The sequence below is a fragment of the Zootoca vivipara genome, chromosome 7, assembly GCF_965207765.1.
Source record: "Zootoca vivipara chromosome 7, rZooViv2.hap1.1, whole genome shotgun sequence".
Classification (NCBI taxonomy): domain Eukaryota; kingdom Metazoa; phylum Chordata; class Lepidosauria; order Squamata; family Lacertidae; genus Zootoca; species Zootoca vivipara.
This window is the reverse complement of record NC_142590.1, coordinates 44,395,973-44,422,151: the sequence shown is the minus strand read 5'-3', so window position 1 is coordinate 44,422,151 and position 26,179 is coordinate 44,395,973. Positions and strand designations below refer to the sequence as shown.

The following is a 26,179-nucleotide window of genomic DNA, read 5'->3' as shown; positions in this document are numbered from 1 at the left end:
TGCTGTCTAATGCTAGAAGGATGTTTTGAAAATGGCTGTATGGTATGTATGTAATTTGCTATGTTTTGCAGTAGATGATGTTTGTGTTGTTATACCTAAGGTGAAAAAGTGAACAAACTTTTTGTAACCTGATTTAAAATAATAATTATACCAGTCCTCACTCACTCGTGGGCTTTGAAAAAACAGGTATGTGGTTGAAAACGCAGGTTTATTTGAAAATCTTATCGCCCCACACGACCAGAGAACACATCTCAGCTTCTTAAGCAGCAACCTTACTAGACAAGAAGGGAGAGCTGTTGTTACTGACTTCCCAACAGATTTAGAAAATAACGGCAAATGCAACCATGGGAGAGAAGAAAATTGGGCCTGTGACACAGGAGGAAGGAGACAAAAGCAAAGCAGAGGAGGGAGTCCCCAGCTGAAAGTAACCAAGTCACAAGAACTCAATGTAAAGTGATATGAATGTAAATATTATTTTGGAGATTTGTTTCATTGTCTACACATACCAATTTGTTCAGAGAATTATATAGTTGTTCACATAGTGGTGCTGGCTTGTATCTTATGTTTATGTTTATATTAATATCGTTTGAAACTGGGTTCCTGTGACTTCATCTTTTTGTTACAGGACGAAGGAGGACACCATATGTTTTAATCCATGAGGGGGCAACAGCAGCTGCGTAGGAGCAGAAGAAAGAGAATTTTAACCAGGAAACCAGATGGAGATGGGAGTAATTCCCTTCTTCAGTGCACCTCCTGATCTGAATCTCAACCCACCCACCCCTGCTGCATTTATCATTTTTGAAAATCATGGGAGATCCAATTGTGAATCTCCCACCATCTCATTAAATCTAGCCCTTAGTTTTACTTCAGTGTTCAAAATGGTTGAACTCACAACTTTATTTCCAGTGCACTTGTCTTGTACAATTCCCCCAAAGGGCTCACATCTTTGTCTGGGGTAGCTGTTCTTTTCCCACAACTGAGAAGCAAATAAAAGCAACTCCTGAACTTAGGTGACTCAGCACATTCCAATATGGTGAAAAGCAGGTTTTCTCTGGACTTCCTGGGCCATTTGCCTGCCTAGCAACCAGGTACTCAAACAAACACTTCTAGGCAGGACCTACCTGTGTCTGACCTGAAGCAGCCGGCTAGCAGGCCTCTTTTTGAAAGGAGTGCCAGGCCAACTGTGCCAGAGGCTACAGTACAGTCAAATCCCATTCATGGTGGTTACACATTGACAGTATCCACCACTCCTTGACCAAAGAAGTTAATCTGAACCCCCCTAGCATCCACACGAAGACTGAGCTGTTCACCAGAGCCAGTGTTGTTAGGGGAAAAAACTGGCCCTTACAGTTAAATCCTTTGCTTCTTGGCCTTTAAAAACGAAGCTTTTACTACTTCTGCATAAGTCAGTCACTGGAGACACACATTGATGGGGTCATTTCCATGTATTCCACTCCTAGAACATTGGGATTATTGGGGGAAAAAAGTCCCTGGAGTTTAGAATGAAGTTCTGGGAGCATCTATTGGCTGAATGTGCTGTATGAAAGAGACCATTGGAGGTGGGGGAATTCCCCATGGCTCAGGGAGCTAACCTTTGATTTGTGTTGCATAGAGAGTAAGTTGTATATTGGATATAGCAAACTTCAACTGCTCCTGTTCAACTGATATTTTATTTACTCTGAATGTGTTGTTTTCTAAAACAATTTTGATGATATATATAAAATAATGACAATGAAATTGAGCCTATTCCTGCCTCCCATCCAGCTTGTTCCACTAGTGGAGGTACATAGCATTTATAAAAGCTTTCTGTAATTTATTACAGCAAAATATGATATATCAAGTACAACATCTGAGCGACAGTCCCGTTATCATCCAAAATAAATAAAAGTTGTTTCATACTAAAGGAGACAGAGACAGTTATGGCATCTGTAGTTGCAGTGTTGTTCTTTAAGTCCTGTTTCATTGGTGTACGAAATAAATTGCTACCATGTAGTATAAAAAACACACCTGGTGTTTCCTTGCTGTTCAACACTTTAAACACACTGTCTCGCCAGAGTGGTGCATGCTCTAGTTATCTCCCGCTTGGACTACTGCAGTGTGCTCTGTGTAGGGCTACCTTTGAAGGTGACTCGGAAACTGCAACTAATCCAGAATGCAGCAGCTAGACTGATGACTGGGAGTGGCTGCCGGGACTATATAACACTGGTCCTAAAGGATCTTCACTGGCTCCCAGTATGTTTCCGAGCACAATTCAATGTGTTGGTGCTGACCTTTAAAGCCCTAAATGGCCTCAGCCCAGTATACCTGAAGGAGCGTCTCCACCCCCATCATTCAGCTCGGACACTGAGGTTGTTTCCCGAGGGCCTTCTGGCAGTTCCCTCACTGCGAGAAGTGGCATTACAGGGAACCAGGCAAGGGCCTTCTTGGCAGTGGCACCCTCCCTGTGGAATGCCCTCCCATCAGGTGTCAAGGAGATAAAGAACTACACAACTTCTGAAGGCAGCCCTTTTGTATTATTATTATTATTATTATTATTATTATTATTATTATTATTATTATTCAGCTATAGCCCATCTCTACACACACCTATTCACCCTGGTTTTTGACACTTGGGTGTATATTTTTAGGACCCACCTTATTTCTGTGGTTGTATTGTTGTAACCTGCTCTGGGACCTTAGGCTGAAGAGTGGGAAATTAGTAATTTATCATTATCATTATCATTGTAATGTACCCTATAGTCGCCTTTGACTGGACTTAACCATCCAGGGTTCCTTTACCTTTAACTAAGTCCATTGTTAAACCATGCAAACACATCCAAGTTTGGATGATGAACAATCTTGCTACTATCAATATCCAAATGTGTTCTTTAGTTTGTTTGTTTCCTTCATATTATCCATTACTTAAATTAGGGACAATTTGGAAAATGCTAAAGATCATAAGAAGTTGTTCGGATTATGTTAAAGGGGAATGAGTTTTATTTGTAATACTTGCTGTTCTTATTATTCTACGATGATGAGGTTCTAGTTCCATTTAAAAGAAAACATTATTTGTGTAAGTGCAAAGGGATGGTCCTGCCCACAGAACAGCCAGTTTCTATGAGGGCTTGGGTCATTACAGAACTATCTCCCACAACTTGACCAGCTTTTGAACCTGGCCCTTGTTACTTTTGCAATCTCCTAGCGGAAGAGTGACTCATATAGATGAGTATATTATACTAAGCAATGTTTCTGAGATAAGTGAGATAAGTGTCAAGGAGACCTTAGCTCCCGTGCTTTGACACAGACTGACAAGCATGTATAAGCACTACTCTGAGCAGATGCAATTATATCTTTTAGTAACGGGTGCAATTTAGAAGGTTGGTTGGAGTGGCAGTTTTCAAGTGATAAGATGATTGCTTGACAGAAAGTGCATCAAAGTATTAAGAAAGCACTGTTTATGGCAGCTGGTTATATGATAGTGCTCAGGATTTCCTATGACACACCCCTATTGTCTACAATGAAAACATTCACTTTGATGTAGGAGCACCTTTCCATGACCAATCCAAGTAAACACACCTCTCCTACCCTTTGCCCCTTGTGGTAGGCGAGCCATGGTGAAGAATAAGGTGGCCAGATTGCTAGCTGGGGCAAGATAGTCTGAGCATATAACAACAATCTTGGCACAACTGCACTGGCTACCAGCTAGTTTGGGGGCTCAATTCAAAGTGCTGGTTTTGATCTATAAAGCCTTATGCTGCTCAGGACCCCAGCACTTCAAGGATTGCCTCTCCCCACATGAACCTATCTGGACACTGTGTTCATTATCTGAGGCCCTTCTCCCTGTGCCACCTTTGAGGGAAGTGCAGGGGATGGCAACACGAGAACGGGGCCTTTTCAGTGGTGGCTCTCTGCTTGTGGGGTGCTTTCCCCAGGGAAGCACGCCTGGTGCCATGTGAGATAGATCAGGCTAAGAGAGTGTGACTGGTCCAAGGCCACCCACTAAACTTCAAGGGTGAGTGGAGATTTGAACCTGGGTCTCTCTCCCTCTCTCTCCCTGCTCATGCTCAGTCTGACACACTCACCACTACACTAAGAGCCGGTTAGGATTGGAAGAAACAAAAGAATAAAAAACCAGATATTAGATAAAGCCCTAGCCTGGATGGAACTTGTCTACCTCTGATGGAAACCAGGCCTTTCCCCCTCACAGAATGGAACTCTCCCCTACCTCTCTCTGCCAATTGGACTGTAAGGCTCAGGCTCCAGGCAGGATGCCCCCAAGGCATTTAAAGCAGCAGCTGCAAGTTCCCAGTGCCAACATGACCAAAGTTGGATGGGCTGGGCATGGAGGTATTACAGCCTTCTTATTCAGGCGTCACCTTGTCACTTGTGCTGTGGGTCAAGGGGGCGTTGATGTTCTCGTGACAGCGTTCCACGCCGGCGCTGGCACAAGGAGGATCGCATTCCACACCCCTTCCGTAGTGCATGCATCTTCCAGGCTTGAGCCAGGCTTTCCACCTAGGCAAGAGTAGAAACAAATCCATTATATCCAGGCCAGTGATGGACAGGAGTGAAGAAAAGCGGGGACCATACCAAAGTGGGCAATTCAGCAAGATGGTGTCTAAGCAGGGATGGTACAGGAGAATTGAGGAGGATACAGTGGGAAGCAGATGGAAGAACCAGAGATGGTCACTTATCTTCCCTCAGGGGCCCTGAGGCCATCACCTAGTAAACCAACAAACTCTCTTGATCTCAGAACTCTACATGTGCTCTTGTCCAGGGTTAACTGAGCCAGTGATGCTTTCTTTCAGGACATTCCATCCTATTCCTGTATCCTCATCCCTTCTACAACTTCCCCAGTGAGTTAGTCAGTATTCTGTGGTCCAGCCACTGAGCATTCTCGGTCATCACAGAGCTATTTTAGGTCCCACCTCCCTCAAGGTTCCCCACTCCCCTAAAAGTTTTATGTACTTCTGCAAACCACAGAAAAGGCGCTTCTTCTCTGCCACTCATTTTAGCTAATTAAATATGAAAAGAGGGAGCAAGCGCTCTAAAGACAGGGAGAGACATGTGATCCATGCAAGCTGGTGCAAAAAGCTATGCAGCCATTACTGAGATGGGTAGCCTCTCTCACTGGAATCATTTGGTCCTTCTTGTTCTCCTCCTCCAGCATGGTCAGCTCACTTGGTGACAGCAGATCCAGACGCAGCCCTGGCACCACTGCCGCCGCCACATCGTGCACAGTCCTGTCCAGAACAGCCTGCAAGAAGGGAGCTCAGGATCAGCACAGGCCAGGGGAGAGGGGCTGCTGACAGACCTGGATAAGCAATCATGCCACAAGCTGTCCTAGTCCTGAACTGCTGTGATACAGCAGAAACTCTGGGGAAAGGGAAGGAAATAATTTTCAGTTCCAGGGAGTGGGTCGCCAAACAATGGGAGATGTGGAGTGTCAGAGAAAGGCACCTCAGAATTCCTGGGATCTAGTGGGCCCTGCCCAATTCTCTTGCAGCTGGGTGGAAATAGGGAAAACTCATGTGATGGGGGCACCAGTAGGAACGTTCCTATGTTCTCCTGGATGTGTCTCATCTCTCTTTCTTAGTTAAGCTGCAGCTACTTGCTTAGTAGGCAGCTTTTGATTGGAACATGGGGAAATTTGATGGTTGTCATTTCACTGGGGCAAGTGCATCATAGGAACATTGGAAGCTACCTTATGCTGAGTCAGTAGTGTCTAGCTCAGTAGTGTCTACTACATGGACTTGCAAGGGCTTTCTAGTATTTCAGACAGAAGTATCTCCCAACCTTGCCTCAAGTTCTCAAGAACTGAATCTGGGACCTTCTGCATGCAAAGCAGTTGGTCTATCCTACAACCCTTTCTTATCTGCTTGGAACACACTGTGGCCTAGATTCTGTTGGTTGTAGGTGGTTGGCTCTAAGCAAATTTACTGAAGGAGAGCACTGGACTGGCTCATTCGGTTTAGAATATTGCAGCTGCGGTGCCCGATTGGCTGGTCTGGAAACCAAGATTCTTCTATCTTGGAGCCAGGCCTGGTGGTAGTTAAATGAGGACGGTGGACTCAGTGTGGGTGGGTGTGAGAGAGTTGGAGCCCTAACACCAATGCTAAGGAAAACCTGCAAATAACTGTAGATTAGCATCTGCTATTAATGCGAAGTGGTTTGTTGGTTGTACATTTATTTTCCAACCACATAATTCTGTGGAAAGCATTTTATATATTCAAGAAAGATGTAAGTTACTGTCTTTGGCCAATGGGTTGCAGTTATTTTTATTATTTAGGTAATTGATATACGGTTTAATTCCTTCAAGAACTGAGTGGTTCCCAACATTATAAAAATATCACCAAAAAATACAACAGAGAACAATTAGATCCTCTTAAACATCAGTATAAACTAAAACAATCAACATATGGAGACAATAATAACTACTAGCTGACTGAAATACAGAAATACAACAGAGACAACCAGTCCCACCCACCAACTGTGCAAGCCTGTATTTATATGTAGCAGCAGCACTCTCACTACTGTTGCTGCCTCTCCAACTTAAGTGGGGCAAAATTATGCACTCCCCACTTCCACAGCAACCTGCTATCACCAGGCAGCAGCCACAATCATTCCTCCCCTACATGACTTTTTCAGCTCTATACATCTTCCAAGAGAACCCCGTGAGTGGGATCCTCAATCCCTGCTCCCTTTGTTCCCTTTTCTCCCCACGAAATGAGCACTTACGGATCCAACATGAGCCCATTCCCGAACAGCACGAATCAGCTTCACCTCATCGATGGCCAAACAGTCACTGCGCAAGATAGTTTGCATTGCCAGTTCCGACAATTCCAAGAAGCCACGTGTTAGCACCACATCCTGGGGGAAAATATGCAGCTCATCTGTGGAGTGGAGAGAACTCCTCTGTCATTAAAAAATGGTGGCCACAGCTAAGGAGTAAGGTACCCATGATATGTCCATAGAGAGTTTTGGGTTGAAATAGTTAGGTCTGCTAGGTGAGATAAACTGCATTAGAGTCCTCTTCCTACCATGATGAAGCACAAAGACCACCACCCTTCCCAATTGCACCAAGGTGCTGAGAGATGATGTAATCTGGAGGAGAGGTCATGTCTGCCGGTGGCACCCTGTTCCCTGCATAACCAAATCATGATACAGCAGCTCGGAACACCCTGTATATGCTACTGTAATGGAAGCAAGGTGGATATAAATATATCAACTGCACAAACAACAAACATGGTCCTATAGGGAAGAGGTCTGATTAGAATAGGACCTCCATATTTCATGGGGAAACCTCTGCACTTGTCCTGTGCTTACCTGAGTACAACTCTCGATGAAAGCCAGGCAATGCATCTTCAAATCCACCTGCCCATATGCTACAGCTGCCTGCCATTAAGAGAGCGAGAAGAAAAATTGATAAAAGGCTGTGTTTAAAGAGACAAAGCTGAGAGAACGTAAGAAGACTTCTGCTGGATAAGGCCAAAGGTCCATCTAATCTAGCACTGTTCTCACACAGACCAACCAGATACCCATCCATGAAAGAATGTTGGGACTTTAGGTAGAGGAGAAGCAGAAAAGGATCATGGGTTGGGAGTGAGAGAGTTGGCTACAGTTTGCTTCTCATTTCATTCTAAGTATTGGAACCTGGAAGAAACACCATCAAAAGTCCTCCCCTCTCTCACAATGGAGATACTTATGGCAGACCCTCCAAGTGTCCCTATTTTCCAGGGATGTCCCTGATTTAGATAAGCCACCCCACTTTCTGATTTGATCATGGAATGTCCTACTTTTCCTTAGGACATCCCTGTTTTCACTGGGAGAAATGTTGGAGGGTATGGAGTTATTCGAGCCCCAAGCTGTCTGAAGGCCATCCTGTATAGGGAAGTTTTCTTAATGTTTAATGTTTTATTATTATTATTATTATTATTATTATTATTATTATTATTATAATATATGTTGGAAGCTGCCCAGAGTGGCTGGGGCAACCCAGTAAAATGTGTGGGGTATAACTAGTAAAATTATCATTATGGAATGGGACGTCCCTATTTTGGAAGCAATGGAAGCATCTGTGGATTCAATGCTACAAGGAAAATGATCAGTCCCATAGAAAGTGATGATGTCTGCTTACCCATGGGGTTAGAACTAGTGATTGTTGTGTCAGACAAATCCCAGGCTCATTGAGCACAAGTTACAGGTGGGAGTTAGGAGGGGTAAGCTGTGCAGTTAAGCAAGGAATAAACAATTTCTGTTGTGTGAAAACAATGTGTTTGTGGCAAACCACATTATCTTGCTGGTTGCTTTCAGGATACACCAGCCCCACCACATGGCCAAGCATGCAGCTGGAAACTAACGGTTCCAATTAACGGCACCAGCTGACCACTGTAAACAGCTATCAAACCACATGTGACCAGAGTAGCATCATTGATTTTCCACTATTATCAGACAGAGTAAAAGGGAGAATGCAGTAGAAACTATGAGTTCCAGTCAACCCAGCCTCCTAAAAAGGGGGAATTCTGACACATGGGTATGGCTAGCCCACTACATATGACACCACCAAATCTCACATCTCCTACAGGAATTGATCTCTGTATCACATGGGAACTGCCAGAAACAACAGTTCACAGATATGAAATGCTTTCCTCACAAAGGGGCATAGGCCAGACATGGCCAAACTTGGCCCTCCAACTGTTTTGGGACTACAATTCCCATCTTCCCTGACCACTGGTCCTGTTAGCTAGGGGTTGTGGGAGTTGTAGTTCCAAAACAGGTGGAGGGCCAAGTTTCTTAGAGATCAACTAGCCCAGGTTTATACCCTCTACCCAGTTTGGCAGCATGATCCATTCCAGCCTTAGGGTTTCCTATATTAGTAGAAATGCCTGGTTCTTCTAAACAGAAAATTGAAATGCAACTGAACTGGAAGAAGCCAGTTATATACATAGAACAGGATGGAGATCAACTGAGTGAGCTGTATCTTGAAAGCTGACATAATGGGGTGTATTGTCCAGCTGTCTCTGGTGAAATTAACTGTGTCTCTCCTCATTCTGTAGCCGTTACATGTCTAAGGGTTTTGCCTAGGGCTCATTAAGCTTTGGGTGTCAGGTCAATGAAATGCATTCTGTGAATACCACAAATGTAATTCAGCCAAGAGAGAGACATGAGGTGGGGAGATTATCTGTCTGCCTCCACTCCAGTTGGATATGGTCCATTTCTCACCATAGCCCAGGCATCCCCAAACTGTGGCCCTCCAGATGTTTTGGCCTACAACTCCCATGAGTCCTAGCTAACAGGACCAGTGGTTGGGGAAGATGGGAATTGTAGTCCAAAACATCTGGAGGGCCGAAGTTTGGGGATGCCTGCCATAGCCTTACAAAACTGCCTGTATTTGACGGCTTGTATGGGAAGAGTGGTGTGAACAAGAGTTATGGACCCTTCCGTGATATCATTGATGGGGAGTCTGTGGTCCTCCATATATTATTGGACTCCAGTTCCCACCAGCCACAGCCAGCATGACTAATGGTCAGGGGGTGATTGGAGTTGTGGTCCAACAGCATCTGGAGGGTCAAAGGTGGTAGGCACCCCTGAGCTAAAGGCATGAGGGAGAACAGAGCAAATCCTGTGACAAATCAGGAGTCAACCAGCCTGCTTTTAGAAGGCATGCAGTTTTCTGTGTTTAGCAGAATCAGTCTCTCTGTGTATGTCCACTTGAAGAACTCTTGCAGAGGAAGGAAGTGAGAGATGCCAGCATGCTTCCTTAAAAACTATCAATGAAGAAGCTGGAGGTAGGCATCGCAGTCACACCAGCACCTCAGATGTTAAGAAGCAAAAGAGTCATTCCTCTACCCGCTGCCCAGGATGCATTTCCCCCTCCTGATTTTTTTACTTTTCCTGAATTTTGTCTAAATGAACAGAAATTTTATATTTCCAAATCTTATCAGATACTTAATGACTCAACGAACTTCAACTTTAAAACACATTTCTGTCCAAAGACTGAAAGTGCATGTCTTGTCCAAGGCATCGACATCTGTAGAGCAGGAGACTTTAACATTCTCTAGTAGAGTAAATCAAGCTGCTTCCAAACTGTCACTATTTTTGAGTGAGATTCAGTCACTTACTGACAAATTTAGGTTATGCAGTTAGCAAACCACTTTTTTAAATTAAAAAAAAACACCCAAACTTTTTATGGTATGGAAAGTGACAGGGCAATGCAGCAGAAAGTGCAAGATAACAATCACTTGACTCGGTTATGTATAACCTCTCTGCAAACAAATCAGAAGCAGCTAACATTGAATTATCTCCACTCTTTGTGCAAGCAAACTGAGATGAATGCTCAATAAACAGGTCTGGGAAGAATATTCCTGGGTGAGATAATTGCAAGGAGTGCTTTGTCATGCGAGTTAACATTATTTTATATTTTTGCCCGCTAAACCTTGGATGTCTGCACTCTGTCAGATGGCACATCTGTGAAAACAAGAAATGTTTTTCCTGTTTAACAGCCGGAACCATCTGAGTTCGGACAACACAACGAAACAACAGTGCAGCAGCCAGACCGAAGGAGGGGAAAACCTGACTTCTCCAATGTAGAGAGTTGGTCTTCAGTAGCGTTGCTGCAGACCTGAATAATTGCTTCATGGTTTTCATCTCTGGAGATTGTCTTTGGAGAGGAAAAAAAAAGAAGCAGCAGAGGTGCTGATGCAACTAGTCCCAACAGCTAAGATACATTTAGGTCTATGAAGCCCTAAATGGTTTGGTGGGACCATGATACTTGAAGGACTGCCTCGTCCCCTCACATAAACTGGTCCACCCGTCATGTTCATCATGTGAGGCCTTGCTCCATCTCCAAGTGCCCTCAAAGGTACAATTAGTTGCAGCAGAACCCTTTTGGTTGCAGCACCCATATCACAGAACACCTTCCCCACAAGCTGCACTTGGCTCCCATTTTTGTTTAGTGAGATGTAAAAACCTTTTGAAAAAAATCTTCCAGGTGTTATATCGGCTCTGGATTTTATAAATACTTGATTGTGTTTAAACTAGCTCCACCTTAACTTACTGTAGTCTTCTTGTCTATTTGTGTTGCACATTATTATAATTGCAAACTGCTTTAGGGGTCCTTTCTGGGGGGCCAAAAGGCAACAGATATGTCATTTTATAAACAAATAAAATGTTCCCACATTACCAAAAGTTAAGTATTATTATTTTTAACTGGTAATGGGGGTGGGAGGAGAGAACTTAAGGAGAATCCATCCTGGCATGGGTGGGAGAAGCCTAGCCTGACAGACAGATATGAGGGAGTTTTGCACACGTCATCATGCTGATGACATTCTGGTAAACTGGGTTGGACCCGGCCACAAAAAGTTCATCAACAGCGCATGGTGAGGCTTTACCCTTTGCCTGTTCTCCTTTTGCAGCAAAACAGGAAAAGGGAGGGAGTATCTGTGAACCCACAGCTCTGTTTGTAACCAGTACTGCTTTCACTCCTCAGGCCAGGAGTCCTCGTTTTAGTCTCACATCCACCAACTCTGCCTGGAGGTGGGGATGAAGCCAACCTAAACATGAGCATGAAAGAGGCTCCACACACTGCACGTTGATAGTGATCAATTAGTATTTGGACCTAAGTTCTTATGGATGTGCACTGCAATGGGGAGTGGGGACTAATATGGAGCTGGTGCTGTGTCCTTCTGCCAGTTCGGTTAAGAATAATCAATTAGCTCTATTCACAAAAACAACCTTTGCATGTGCATAGAGGCAGAATGGGACTGTGAGTGCTGATTCCACCTATGGTGTTGTGTGTCCTGATGACGTTGACTCTTGACTTTCATGCCTAGGGCTTCTGGATCCCAAGGGCAGGTTCAATCACAATACTAATTAGGGAGAGGAAAGGGAATTCCTGGCTCAGTTCAGTAGGGCTCTACACTCACTCCACTGAACATGGTGTCTTGGGTTGCCTGAGCAGGAGTAGTTTCCTTTTTCAGGCCTCCATGTTCAATGCAATAAGATTGGGAGGCTGGGGCCACCACATAATGATGGAGGTTGCAGCCAGGAAGTGCAGCCCTCCTGTGCTGACACATGAAAGACCATTGAAGATAGGGGTAAAAAATATACAAAGGCAGGGGGAAGAAGATGAAGAAATTGTGCTATTATTAATCAAACAATTTAGAGGTAGCTTCTGATATAAACAGAAGAAAGAGTGCATGTACCACATCACATTGCTCAATGCAGAGTTTGCTGCTTAGGGATAGATTTGATTACCTTCTCACAGGCAAGCGGAAAATCAGAATGTCTAACCATTCTTTATCTAGGCTGGAGGATATGAAAACACTGTGGGGGCCGCATAAGTGCTGATTTCCGACCATCACCTGCATAAGAGGTGATTGGTGCACAGATAGTGCTACCAGATAGTACTATCTATTCAGTGGGGTGAGAGTACTGTACTGGTATAAATCCAGGATTCCCTTTCCTTCCCCTAATTAGTATGGCGATAGCCCCTGGGCTACAGAAATGTGGGTCAGTGGCTCATTCAAAAATAGCAGCAGCATCAGTTGGTTAGCCTACTTTAGCTCCACAAATTTCACAAATGCCCTTGAGAAAACAGCAACCACAAAGCATGCATTAGGAAACGGGGGGGGGCATATTTTTTAATTGTATGTTTTTAATTTGTTTCATTGTGTCTGAAATTTTGCAAGATCCCCATATAATTTTATTGAAGGGCAAGGTATAAATATCTTAAATAAAGAAAGATAAATAAATGTTAAATAAATAAAGGAATGCACGTTGCCACGGGATATTGAGGGGGCCTATCCCCCTCCTTGAAAATTAGGGGGGCAAGGTCCCTCGCCCCCCCCCCGCCAGCTGGTGCCCCTGTTAGGGAGTTACTGTTGCTGTTAGTGATATTATTTTTTTGTATCTTTATTATAATTTATGTGGAAATTGTTCAATTTGGTTGTGTGCTTTTTGATGTTTTATTTATTGTTTCTGACTACTTTTGCTGTGTTTTGAACTTTTTCATGTTGTAAGTCAGCTTGAGCACGGTTTCAACTGTGGAAAGGTGGCATACAATTAAATGATTATGTGTGTATATCTGGCAGTTTATACCACACAGAGCTACAGTTCCCAGCACCCTTAACAAACCACAGGCCCCAATATTCTTTGGAGTAAGCCATGTGCTTTAATTGAATGGTATATATTCAGCCACTGTACAGCTTGTGATGGTCCTATAACCACCACCGCCACCTGCAGTGTGGAGTGGTGCAAGCGGACAAGGGAGAAGCATGGAATGAGGATGTGGGTGCATTTAGAACATATGGATTTGTTGCATTCAAGGTTGCTACCTTGACACACCTTTGGTCACAGTTTGCCTGTAGCCTACTATCATATCACAGTTAAGATCATAACATGTTATGATGCTATGTGATCATTATACAAGCGAGAAGCAAGGTGGGAGACTCAGTTTGTGACAACATACTCCTATGGAAGCCAACAAGACTCAACAGTGGAGCATCTCCAGTTATTCTGGGCTCAGAGCCTATAAAGTAATACTTAGCAGGGATGAGGATGGGGACACAACTAGCTAGTGCCACCTTTCATGACTGGCGCTGCCTCTGCCTACTGTTGGCCTCCCTGCCTTCTGCCCTAGTAGTCCCAATGGATACCAGGGACCACTTGTGGGACTGATGGAGGCTGGGAGTCCAAGAACATCTGGTGGGCCACAGAGCTCCCACACCTGCATTATTAAATTCTTATAGCAGTGGCAAACTATATCAAGTGAGGCCTATTTGAGACCCTCATGAAATCAGATTACTGTAGCAGAGAATACAGTTGTACCTTGGAAGTCAAACGGAATCCATTCCAGAAGTCTGTTCGACTTCCAAAACGTTCAAAAACCAAGCCACGGCTTCTGATTGGCTGCAGGAAGCTCCTGCAGCCAATCATAAGCTGTGGAAGCCCCATCGGACGTTCGGGTTCTAAATGAACGTTCGCAAACCGGAACAATAACTTCCGGGTCTGTGGCGTTCGGGGGCCAAAACATCTGAGTTTCAGAGCGTTCAGGAACCAAGGTATGACAGTAATGTTGTTGTTGTTGTTGCTGCTGCTGCTGATGATGATGATGATTGCATTTCTAGCCCACCTTTCCTTCAAGGAACGCAAGATAGCATACATAGTTGTCCCCTCTCCATTTTATCCTCCCAACAACCCGCTGAGGTAAGTTAGCGTGGGAGATAGCAATTAGCCCAAGGTCACCCAGTGAGTGTCATGGTCAAATGGGGATTTGAACCCTGGTCTCTCAGGTCCTAGCTGAGGACTCTAACTACTACAACACACTGGGTCTCAATGTTTCCTCAATGTCTGATCACAGAAATGGGGTCCTTCAATAGTATTTGGCCTACTGTGTCAAGGACATAGCAATCGAATGCTGCCCCAGCCTTTGGCAAAGATTTTACAGCATGGTAGTTTCCTTCCCCTTTGGGCGCAATTGATACAGCACAGAAGGCTGGCTGCTCCCTGAGGCAAAGTGAGCACAGACCCTTTTGTTGCAGCTCCTCATCCTTCTGGCCCATACACGGTATATGGGGGGGCAGGGGAGAGGATACACACAAAGAATTGACCAAAAATAAAGGAAGCGTCTAGGCATTGTTGCAAAGGAAACCGGGCACAACAGGACTCTCCTCCCCTCCCCATTTTATAATGCCTGGTCACCAGCTTAGAGTGGTTTCTGGTAGATGCCAGAGTCCCATTTACCGGCTGCTCCTGAATTTCAGCTGCTAGATTTGGCTTGTGTGTGTCAGCTGGCGTGAAATCAGCCCGCAGGGCTCAGTGTCAGCCTTTAAGGGGCAGGTGCCGGCAGAACAAAGGCTGCAGCACTACAGGAGGCCTTGCTAAGGTCCTGTAGAGAGAACTCAGATGGTGGAGTGGGAGGGGGGAGAGTAAAGTTCAAAGAGTGTATGGTTCCTCTATTGCCCTGAAAGGGGCAGCACAATCTCTAGGGAGATGGTAAAGGAGGGAGGGCACCACAGAGGCAATACAAAGCTGGAAAAGGGATTTTTATACCAGGATTCATTTCTAGTGCTCCCTCACCAGCATATGCATTGCTCCTCCTTGGCCAGTTCCTCTTTCCAAAACTTTAGTCTCTTACCCACAAAATCTAAAATCATAATATCTGCAATAAAGCTGAGAGAATATTGGCAGCTTTTTTGCTCTAACTCTGAGACCTGCACTTCTCATGCTGATGAAGTCTGTTCCAGAGAGGGCGATTAGGCTCTGTTTTTTCCCTCCATTTCCAATAACAGAGGGGCAAAAAGAGCTCACAAACTGAAATTGATGCTTGGATATTTTTTCTGCAGATAAATGAAGATGAAGGTTGAAGCTGTAATAGCAATTTTATTGATACCAAGCCCTGGATGATGTGTTGCTTTTTGTTTTGTTTTTATTGCTAGGAAATAAACATGTAAAAATAATATACAAGCTGTATTCATGAGGTCTGTGGTGGAGTGGGATAGGCTATGACAATTTCTTCTGTTTATATACCAAAGGAGATGAGAGTGTACGTACTGTATTGCCAAAACAAGAGTAGTACTGTATTAAGCCTTTGCTTCCTCATAGCAGCAAAAACCTTCTATAGCTAAGCTATTGAGATCCAAGAATAGGGTAACTATTGCCCATTAGGAATCGTCTGACTGGTTTTAAATTAGTCCCAATTAATATATCATCAAGGCACTGTTGCCACTTTCCTGAGTGTTTGAAGGCCAGAATCCCATTGGGCTGATGGATCACGTGGGTAGTATCCATGCCAACATCCCCGCCTCACAGAGATAGGCTGCCAAAAGAGAAATAACTACTTACATTCCATTTCAACAAATTGGTATGGTATGTGGCTTTAAAGAAAGTGGATAGGGCGCTCTTAAAGAGAAAACATTACGGTACCACCTCAAATCTGAAGCTCCATCTGCATGATACATTCAAAGTAATATGATATCACTTTGAATAGTCACAACCAGCCCTCAAAGAATCCCGGGAAGTGTAGTTTGTTAAGGGTGCTGAGAGTTGATAGGGGCCCCCTATTCCCCTCACTGAATTACAGTTCTCAGAGTTCCCTGAAAAGATGGATTGGTTGTTTAACCACTCTGCAGCCTGCCCCCAATCACACAAACAATCCCATGTCTGTTATATATTCATTACTGGAGGAGATGCATATCTTTAGAACCAGCCTAATCTGAAGGGAATCTGAACTGTTCAGCTGGCTGACAACAGGATGTCCTAGGAAAGGTCTTCTGCCCCTTCATGTAAATTAATCTAGGTCTCTAGGATTGACAGGCACTGGGAGGAGGAGGGAGAAATGCCACTCACCTGGAAGGCCTCACAGGCCTGCTCCACACTCAGTGTGTCCTTGATGAATTCAACACATAGCTGAAACAAAAGAGGTTGAGAATCAGACTGTGCAAGACAGAATCTTGAACACGCTTGTAGCACTAGCAACAACCCAACGCTTTCCTGAGATCTACAGCATTTTTGGAGCTACAGCCTCTCCAATTTGGAACAGGAAACCTACATTGCTGCTTTGAAACTATTCTCTGAACTTTGTCTCTGTTCCAGTTTGACCTTCAATAAGGTTTTTCTAAGCAATGGCACTGCAAACTGAGGGCTGCTCCACATATTGCTGCAGAGAAAACAGACCCAAGATAACACCTTCTTTCTCAGTCCCACAAAACCCAGTGCATGGCCACACCCAAATTGCCTTCTCTAGCCACTACAGATAAATGCTTATAGCACCTATGCAATCACAGGGAGGCAACTGAGAGCCAGTGTGGTGTAATTGTTAAAGTATTGGAAATGTAAGAATAATAAATAAACAAACCTTTCCCTTACCCTTCCATTTGAAAAAGAAAGGACTAGTAAGAGCAGTACAGTAAACAGTTTCTCTTCAACCAGCCACGTTTTGCATTAGGTGGAACTTAATGGGCAGCCTTGGAGGCAGATTTTGGTAGGTGGAGCTAGGTGGGATAGTTCTAGCCCCTTTGGTTTATAAGAAAAATTAGTAGGCTTTCAGAACCATGGAAATGAGGGCTGCTAGAAAGCAAAGTTTATGCCATTTTGTGCTTCTTGCTGCCTTGGGAATTGACTTCTCTGCATTTGTATAGTCAGAGAGATTTTAAAGTTAAGCTTCATCACTCCCATTGTGGAGCCTGAGCAGCAGCCTGACCCTCACTTCAACCTTGGCAGCTGCTGTAGCAACACTGAGAGATTGTCTAGAATTTTGCAAGGCAATCATAAGCTGGACGTTCAGGTGAAGTATATCAAGCAAGTGACAAAAGAGTAATGATTCAAAAGCCAGAAGTGAGATAAAAATAACAGTAATAATAATTAGCAGCAGCAGCAATAATATCCTCATCACAACAACTATAACTATTAATAAGAGATACTGGAGCAGAGATTGCTGGACTGACAAAACCAGTGAAAGCTTTTGAATTTCATTAGTGAGCACAGATTGTAAGATAGGACCATGTGAAGGTCATGCAAAGTGGAGTGATGTCATCCTTGTCTGTGACACAGTCACTCGGCTCAAAATAACCCCTCCTGTGCTTGCAACTGAACAGTGATTTTCAAATGCTAATGGGTCAAATCACACATCATGTATTGCAAATGTCACTTTTGTTTTCTGACCCAGATGCATGCTACTCAATCTCACCCACACACTTACACCAGGGCTACATGAAGTGGAAAAGGATTGCCGACTACATGCATTGCAACAGCAACCAAAAATAGCATTCCCAAAGAAGGTAAGATATTCTGTAGAATTACAAATATCCTCTTGGACAATTTAAAGATTTGAAGCTATAATATTCAGTCTAAAACTAGGCTGGGAAATAAATTAGGATTATTTTTTTTATTGGAGAAGCCAGGACATGGGACCTTCTGCATTAAAAAAACATGTGTTTTACCACTCAGCTATGGAAGATGCTGACGTTTTCTGTGGAGGTAACAGGGGATTTACAGGGGAGGATGTGCCACACACACCCTTGTCTTGTCCTCAGAGTTCGTCTGCCAATTACAAAAAGAAAAATGCTCCAAACCTCCCTAGCACTCTTGCAGAGATGATCAACTACAATTACAGGTTATCTCATGAATCTTTACAAGAAGAACAAAGAAGAGGAGGCTTTTTAGTATACCGGTAGTATGGCCAAGGGGACTAAGAATTAAAAATGAACTAGCTGGGCATATTTCAGAATGACCCAGAATTTAGAGCCAAATGAGTCCCAGTGTTGAATAATGAGCCTAGATGCTGCTGGTAATAGAAGAACTAAAGCAAAATTGGCAAATTGGATGGATCTGTACAAAGCTACCGGTAAGTCACATGGGACAAATTAGTGAGAGAGAGGTTAACAATTTAAAAATGACTGTTAATGCTGGTTAATGGCTAACATAATCAACTCAGTAGTGAATCCACTAGATAGAAGTTAAAGTGAATACAAATTTAAGCTGTATCCCATGCACAGACAGTTAAGATCAAATTTTGATGATGATGGTAGCTGGCTAAATTGTATCTGTACAAATGCTGTCATACTCTATTCTAAAAACAATCAAACTGGCATTGGGGAAACCTAAAGAAAGACCACTTTGCAAAGATAGCAGACAAGTGGACTAAAAGCCAGTTCAGTCTGCTAATAGTGAATTTTGCCACCATCCCTAATCCCTAGTGCCAGTTTTTTTTTCCTGGAGCAAGGCACTGTCTTCCACTCCCACACCTTGTGAGAAACGCAGTTGCTACTTTGCTTTCTACCCCCACTTGCACTCTCTGATTTCAAAGCTATAATTAGTTTCCTAGCAATGAGCAGAATGTCAGCAGATTGGGAGCAATAAGTGCAGCAGCATGCAGGGTTTTCCCCAAGGACGGAATTGATGAGCGTGATCCTTCCACGCCTTCGTTATCACTGCCAACTAAACATGACACATAACAGCCAGGAGTGTGGGGTCCTCTCTTTTTCAATGATAGTCCCATTCACTGTGGTGCAGAATGAGCCAGAATTAGCTTTTGTTGAATCACATACTTTCACATTCACCATGAAGTGCAAATGAAAAAAAACTCTCATTGTCAACTGGTCTTCAACCAAGGCTGGCTAAACAAATATATTCTCTTGCAAAAGGAATCCTAGAGGGAACTAGGATTTAATGCTGAAAATATTAAAATTGGAGTCAGATGGAACATAATGGAATTGCAGAATCAGAAATAAGTGACACACATATTTTATAGACAAGGATTAAGGACCAAACTACACAGTTGATTACATGGTAAGTTTGCGATGGAGAAGGGAAGGGGTGCTTAACCATTTCCCTTTCTTTCGTTTTTTCACATCTACTCCCCACACCAAGCGAGGTTTAAAATGCAACAGAAACATTGAATTCTGGTACACACACACACACACACACACACACACACACACACAGTAAAATGAATGCACTTTTCATCATTTAGCACAACCCTCTTTAAACTGAATAGTTTGTCCTCAGTAGAGAATGAGACTCTTAATCTCAGGGTTGTGTGTTTGAGCCCCACATAGGGCAAACGATTCCTGCATTGACTAGATAGCCCTTGTGTCCCCTTCTAACTCTAAAATTTGATGTTACATAGCCAAAAACAGCCTGTTATGTTGTGTGTGTTTTTACCAGGATTGTATTTACGTAAACTAAGGTTTACTACTAGTGTTCTGCATGTACTTGATCAAAAGCAGCATTTGCTCTAGAGAACTGGAGCTGCCATTTAGTTGAACAGAGCCTAGAAAAGAAAAGGGAAAAAGCATGCAGACCTAGACATGGGAATAAAAACTTGGATAACCTTGGCTTTCACTGCGCCTACGTTCTCTCCTAGTGCTTCTATTTTCATGATTACCTGGAATTGTATCCTGGTATCCTGATGATCTTCCTACAACCCCACTCCATATGGTCAGTATTTTGTAAGCAAATCAGAATGAATTCTCAGTAAAAATCAAGCAGTCTAATCTAACCACTGTGTTGACTCTGCACAACCAAATCAGGATGAGTGCTGAATAAAAAAGGTTACCTGAAGGAGACCATAGAGATGAAATAAGGAAGCAGATACAACTGACATGTTTGAAAGCATAACAAATAGCCAAGCTTTAATTCTGATGCATGGTTAGCATCATCATGGCATTAATAGCTTCCTCTCCAAGTCACAAAATTGCATTTAGAACTGGAATGGTGTGGGGTTTTTTTAAAACAACAACAACAACAACAACAACAACAAACCCATCAAATTAATGCATTAGAAAAGTTCTGGAGAAGAGTTTATTAGAAACTACTGATCACATTCCCCCTTCAGCTTCTTCACACACTTCACTTCACTTCACACAAGAGCTATTAGATACTTGATATTTGATAGGTCTCATGCTTTCTGCCTTTTAGAAACTCTTGAAATCAAATAATTGGCTGTACACACACTATCAGCCAGCTCACACATCAAACCTTACTCCTGCTGTTGCTGGTGCCAGAGATGAAACAACCCAAACAAACAAAAAGCAGTAAGTCAAGGACAAACCTTGGTTACCCACTGAAGATGTTTCCTCAGATACATGGGCTCAGGGTATATACTATATTATAGGTCTGTATATAGTGTTGGCTGGAATGTGTGAGAGCACCAACAATGGCCACCATAGAGATGCTGCAATAAAGGACACTGTGTAAGGAGAAAGCAAACTACAATATGAATAGGTCTTTAAATAGGGTTGTGACCACTACTGCTCCACTCCAGGAAGCTGTAAGGCAACAGAATTTCAAGTGTATTTCACAACAGAGCTTTCCTTCCCATTTAGTTGGTAATCACCCCTTAAGAAGTCATTTTTTAATCATATTCTTAACACAGTGGAAATTATGAAAGCATAAATGACAAAGGTCTCCACTAAGAGGAAACTGACATGTTACTATGGCAGCCTTGCACAAACTAGCTATTTTTACATCAAAGAAGGACACAGGGAACCTTTTACAACCCCATGTGCTGCATCACCCAACCAACTAAATGAAGAGATGACATTAGCACAGTCTTCCCAAAGCACTTGGTACTTCACACTGGTTTGTTATTTTATGACAGTTGACTGGTCATCATACTAGGGAACTTTATCCCAAATGGTGTGAATGCACCTATCACCTGACTCATTTATCTTGCTGAGAGAGAGAGAGAGAGACAGACAGACAGACAGACAGACAGAGCAGGCCAAAGAGATACAGTATTTGTCATATCCCACCTTTCCTCCAAGGAGTTCAAGATGGCAAACGTGGTCCTCTTACCCACACTCCCATTTTATTCTCTCAGCAGCCCTGTTACATAGGTCAGAGTAAGAGATGATGCCTGGGCTGATGGTCAGCCAGTGAAGTTCATGGCTGAGTAGGGATTTCAACCTGGGTCCCCTCAGTTCTAATCCATCACGCTACCTACTGCAGTGCAGCATATCTAGTGGGGAAAGCTTTCTGGGATGCAAAGGTGAGGACTGGGAGGCAATGTCTTGGAAAGTTAAGGAAACTGACTTGGGGAAAGAGGAGGGACAACACATCAAAACATTGGGAGGGAGAAGCAGGATACTGTGCAGAATACCCAGGATATTCAACAACAGCATGTGCAGCAACTTGATGGTGCATATTTATCCTTCATCCTTGATAACACTAAGGACAGAGCACTTTGGGCAAAGTGAGGCAGGGAACATGCCCTTCTTTCCTGCCAAACTGTATTATACTTGGATTGATGCTAAGGGATGAACATACTGTATAGCTAGGAATAGCCTTCCCCTTCCACTGCAACTTGGTAAGAGAAGTCCCTATCCTTCTTTAGACAGTAGTAGCAATGTACATAGGTAGTGGGGATTTCTGCCAGCCATAGAAGCTGTCTGTGCCAGACTGGAGAAGGAGCCAACATTTATGGATTTTATAGCTTATTTTTTTAAATAAATCAGCTGCAGAAGCATCTATGTCATGCCAGTGCAAAGGCAATCTTGTGACATGCGAAACCATGCCAAAGAGCAGCTTTTGACATACAGAGATGGAAGAGGTGGAGAAGGAGGAGGAAGAGAGACGGGAATTGTAAATGCCTCACCCTTCCTGTTTCTTCATAATATCGGCAATGCACAGGCTGCATAAGAAAATTGCAGCTGAATGCAGCTGAATGCAGCACCCAAATGAGAACCAGTGCAGCAGAGATTCTTGAGAAGTTGGGCATTACTCAAGGCTTGGTTACAGCCTGAAAACAGCCACTTGCATTTAGATGCCGAGCTTTCTACAGATTCCAGCAAAGGGTTTGGGTTTGGGGGGGTAAACTCAGAGGCAAAGGATGCCATAGAGAAGGTGTGAAAATTTCCTGCCTTTGTGATCCTAAGCCCTATTGACAATCTGGTATTTAATGTCAAACTACAAAGGTTAAGGGTCTACAAAAGTGATTAACAGTATAGCTTATTAGGAAAGGTGTGGGGGGGGGGGGGTTTAAGAAAAAAAGCTGTTGGGTTAAATAAAATTGCCACCTTCTTTTTCTGGCAGATTTCCTGTGACAGACAGGCAAAACTTCACAGGGTGAATTTCAACTTGCCCTTGAGCTGTCATAGGCACCATGTCAGAAAAAAAAGTTGGCATTTGTATTGTGAGATAAAAAGGCCACAGCAAGGAACCATTTAACACAGAGTTGATTAGGAGCCTGAAATCTTCAGGCAGGGCTAGTGTCTGATAACAGGGGCTTTTATTGCAATGACTTCTTGGTGCACATCTGGTTAAGATGATCCAATTTTGTTGGCCAATATCATACAATGATACTGGCCTTCATCTGATTCTTGACTGGAATAGGATAGACAGATCAGTCTATTTCTATTCCACATCTATCTCACATGTGTTTACTCATTAGTTTGTTCCTTCCTGTTTTCAAATTAATCTGTAGTTTAAAAAAAAATCCTTGCAAAATTTGATTTTAAATACATATCACAAAAGTTATTTAAATACAACTTTCTTGAAATGTACACATTTCTAAAAGTTTTTTTATCATAAACTACAGGAGGTTGTTTTTTTAAAACATTTTGTGGGTAGGGTGTTCAACAAGAATTTTATAATAAAAATTGGAAAAAATCGAAGGATAATTATCCACTGGAGGCTGGTCCATTTCAGCAAACTGGACATTGCCCCACAAACTTCAACCAGCCCCCAACCTGCCTGCCTTCTTATTTACAACCAGTCAGGTGGGTGGCTCTGCCTGTCCTTGGCCCTGGCTCTACCTCCTATTGGTCTCTTGCCTGCTCCAATGTGTGCCAGCCAGTCCCCACTGTTGTGTTCCAATCTTGGCATTTGTCCAGGAAGTTCAAAACAGATCAGTTCAGTGCACGCAGACTGAACAGAATTCTCATCCATTCCCAGGCTGGAAACCACAGCAGGAGTTGCTTATTTGGAAACTAGTCAGACCATTCATGAAAGGTGACTGTACATTGCAATTATAACTCAAACGTCTTCTCATTGTGGTTGGTATTTCTGTTGTAAACAGAAACCAGTAGTATAGTTCGAATCACCTGAAGCAGACATGTCCATAGCTTGTTTTCGAAAGTGGTGCTGGTGGGGAATACATAAAAGTAACTTGGCTGCAATTTCAAACTTTCAACAACTGGTTACATCATTCTATGTTGAAGTTATATACACATATCACATTTTTTTGCTTTTCTGCCTCCTATATCCATTGATAAAACCTCAACATCCATAAAGTTTTAGCCTCCACTAGTTGTCTCCAACCCACCATACTGGAAACACAGGCCTGCAACCCCCAGGAAAGGACAAGGTATGCTGCTGTGATTAGAAAAAACTGTTAATGTTTAGGCCTACTATCAAGTTAGAGAAACAGATCAAGCTGAGAAACAGACTGTGAAAAGAGAGCAGTGAACATGGTATCTGAAGTCACACTAGACTCAGCACTCAGGAATGTAGTGCAGAGGGATTTCCTGGCCTGGCACATGGCAACAGACTGGATGATCTCAGTTTCCTTTCCCACCTCTGTGGTCTGGAGCTCGGCGAGCTTCACAAGAAGCAGTTGGACGGAAGCCAGCTGGCTCTAGCTACCCATTTCTAAGCCCTTAGTCATCCTCAGCTTCCCAGGAAAACCCCCTTCCTACCAGATAGGTGTTCCATGTTAGGTATCCTCCTGTGCTACCAGCTAAGCTTCTGCCCCATCATGCCCACATTCCTTTCTCACTACAAGTGCCACAGGAGCATGTTTTTGGTACTGCTCATCTCATGTGTTGCCTCTTCCTAGCTATAATGGGTTCCTGGCCTGACCCTCTTCCTTTCCTGTGTGCCTGCAATATGTGATCTACTAGCTATTAATTTGCTACCAAGGCAATGTGGTAACACAGAACAGCTGAAAAACCACTGCCCTATGGTCCAGTTGTGGTTCAGTTTTCTACACAAATTTTCCATAGACATTTGGCTGACCCCTGTTGGAAACAGAATGTTGGAAACTACGGTAGATCAGGGATTTTTGATATCTGCAATAATTTTGGTACATACACTTTGAAACAACTTTGCTAATATGTTCAGAAATGTTTATCTGAGTGTTTATTGCTTAAATTTGAATTTTATGTAATTGCTTCATGTCATATGCTCCTATGTAAACAAAGCTGTATCTCAACACAACCATGTTAAAAAAGTTTAAATATGAAAATGAATAACTACATTACAACACACACACACACAAAATGCAGGCCCCTTATTTCATACCCAACTAAGTAATTCTTCTTATCAGGGGCGTCGTAACGGGGGTGGGGGGGCGGGCCGCCCCGCGCTCCACTCTGCGGGGGGCAGCACCCCCTGGCCCCTCCACTGATAGCAGCCGCCGTTGCGGAGAGGCCCCATGCTGCTGGCTGCCATCCGCCACTCAACAGTGGACGGTGGGGCTGGGCCGCGCACGGAGGCGGAGCTCGCTGGGCTGGATAGGTGATGGGCCACTGCCTCACTCTCCCCAGCCTAGCAAGCTCCATGTGTGGGCAGAGTTCGCTGGGCTGGGGAGCTGACGGGCCGCTGACTCGCTCTCCCCTCCCTCCCTCCCTCCCTGAGTTGGGCAGAGCATGGCACCTCCCAAAATCTGCTCTAGAGGGTTAGGGGACACTCCAAAATAGATCTGGGGACAGCAGAAGGAGAATCGGAAAGGGAAGAGAAGTCCATTGCACAAAGAGAAGTCCACACGCTCAACACTAGATCTAACATGTTGTGTTTTCTTATTTATTGTAATCCACCCAGAGAACTTTATATTACGAGGCAGCATACCGTACATATGCTGAAAATAAATTAAATAAAACATGTTGCCATTACCAGAAAGCAAATTAAGCACTGGGAGTCTGGGAACACTTATTACTTGCAAAGACTGGAACTATACAAACAGAGCTAAAAATAGTGAGCTTCTTTGGGGTCAACTCTCTGGCTTACTTGTATATCCTCAGTGTATCGGTTGCAGGAACTCTAATGGGTTTAGCCTAGTAGCCCAGGAATGCAGCTTTGTTTATTTAGCTTTTATTTCTGCAGGCTGGTTATGCTGATGATATTTCCTAAAAATAACACTCAGATAACCCCACGCGCCTTCTGGGAATAGCAGGCTGTGTTCTACAACCACCACTCTATTCTGGCTTTGGAATGGGAAGTTATTACTTGTATACTAAAAGCAAAGGCCTGGGAGGTGGGGGCGGGCACTGTTAAATCATCACAGAGCACATGGGCCCCAGCCAGCTCTCTGCAGCTGCTGACCTACAGACAATGAGCAGCTTGGATCCATGGGGCCATGCCAAGGGGTTGTATTTCCAATACCTCTTCTTGGGGGAAAGCATAACAAAGATTTGCTCCAGCTCATGGCTGGATGGATTAAGGGGATCTCTGTTCCTTCCGCTCTGACTAACTTTGATTCAGAACAATCAGCTGTATCCCCTGCTGAAGTGAGGGCAATTTTTAGCTTCAGTCTGGGCTTTGCAATACAGGTCAGCTGTCCCTAAGTCCCTCTGTGAGCATATCTCTTCCCCCCCCCACCTTGGAGCAAAGAGAAGCTTTGGAAGGGAGGCATTTAAATTGGGAAAACAGCAAGGGGAGAAGAAAATTAAACCCTCTGCCCCCCAGCATCATGGTCCTGATCCCCATCTGCCTACCAGCTTCTTTTACTTTAAAAAAATGAAAGAGGGGATCCTTCCTGATG

At 43.6% G+C, this 26,179-nt stretch overlaps 1 protein-coding gene across 2 annotated transcripts in view; it reads right to left on the bottom strand.

Annotated features, from left to right (window-relative positions):
* Nucleotides 1–449: 449 nt before the first annotated feature.
* BTBD19 (BTB domain containing 19) overlaps nucleotides 450–26,179 on the bottom strand; it is a 43,918-nt gene continuing 18,188 nt past the window's right edge. Inside the window, exons 4-9 of one of the 2 annotated variants that reach the window (XM_088673250.1) lie at nucleotides 16,327–16,386; nucleotides 7,306–7,374; nucleotides 6,718–6,849; nucleotides 5,111–5,236; nucleotides 4,356–4,494; nucleotides 450–673 (exon numbers count right to left, since the gene is read on the bottom strand). In XM_088673250.1, the coding sequence (XP_088529376.1) occupies nucleotides 4,360–4,494; nucleotides 5,111–5,236; nucleotides 6,718–6,849; nucleotides 7,306–7,374; nucleotides 16,327–16,386 (522 nt within the window). In that variant the 3' untranslated portion in view covers nucleotides 450–673; nucleotides 4,356–4,359. Of the gene's footprint in view, nucleotides 674–1,651; nucleotides 4,495–5,110; nucleotides 5,237–6,717; nucleotides 6,850–7,305; nucleotides 7,375–16,326; nucleotides 16,387–26,179 lie in introns of those variants that run through there. The other variant, XM_035122517.3, reaches the window with a different exon arrangement.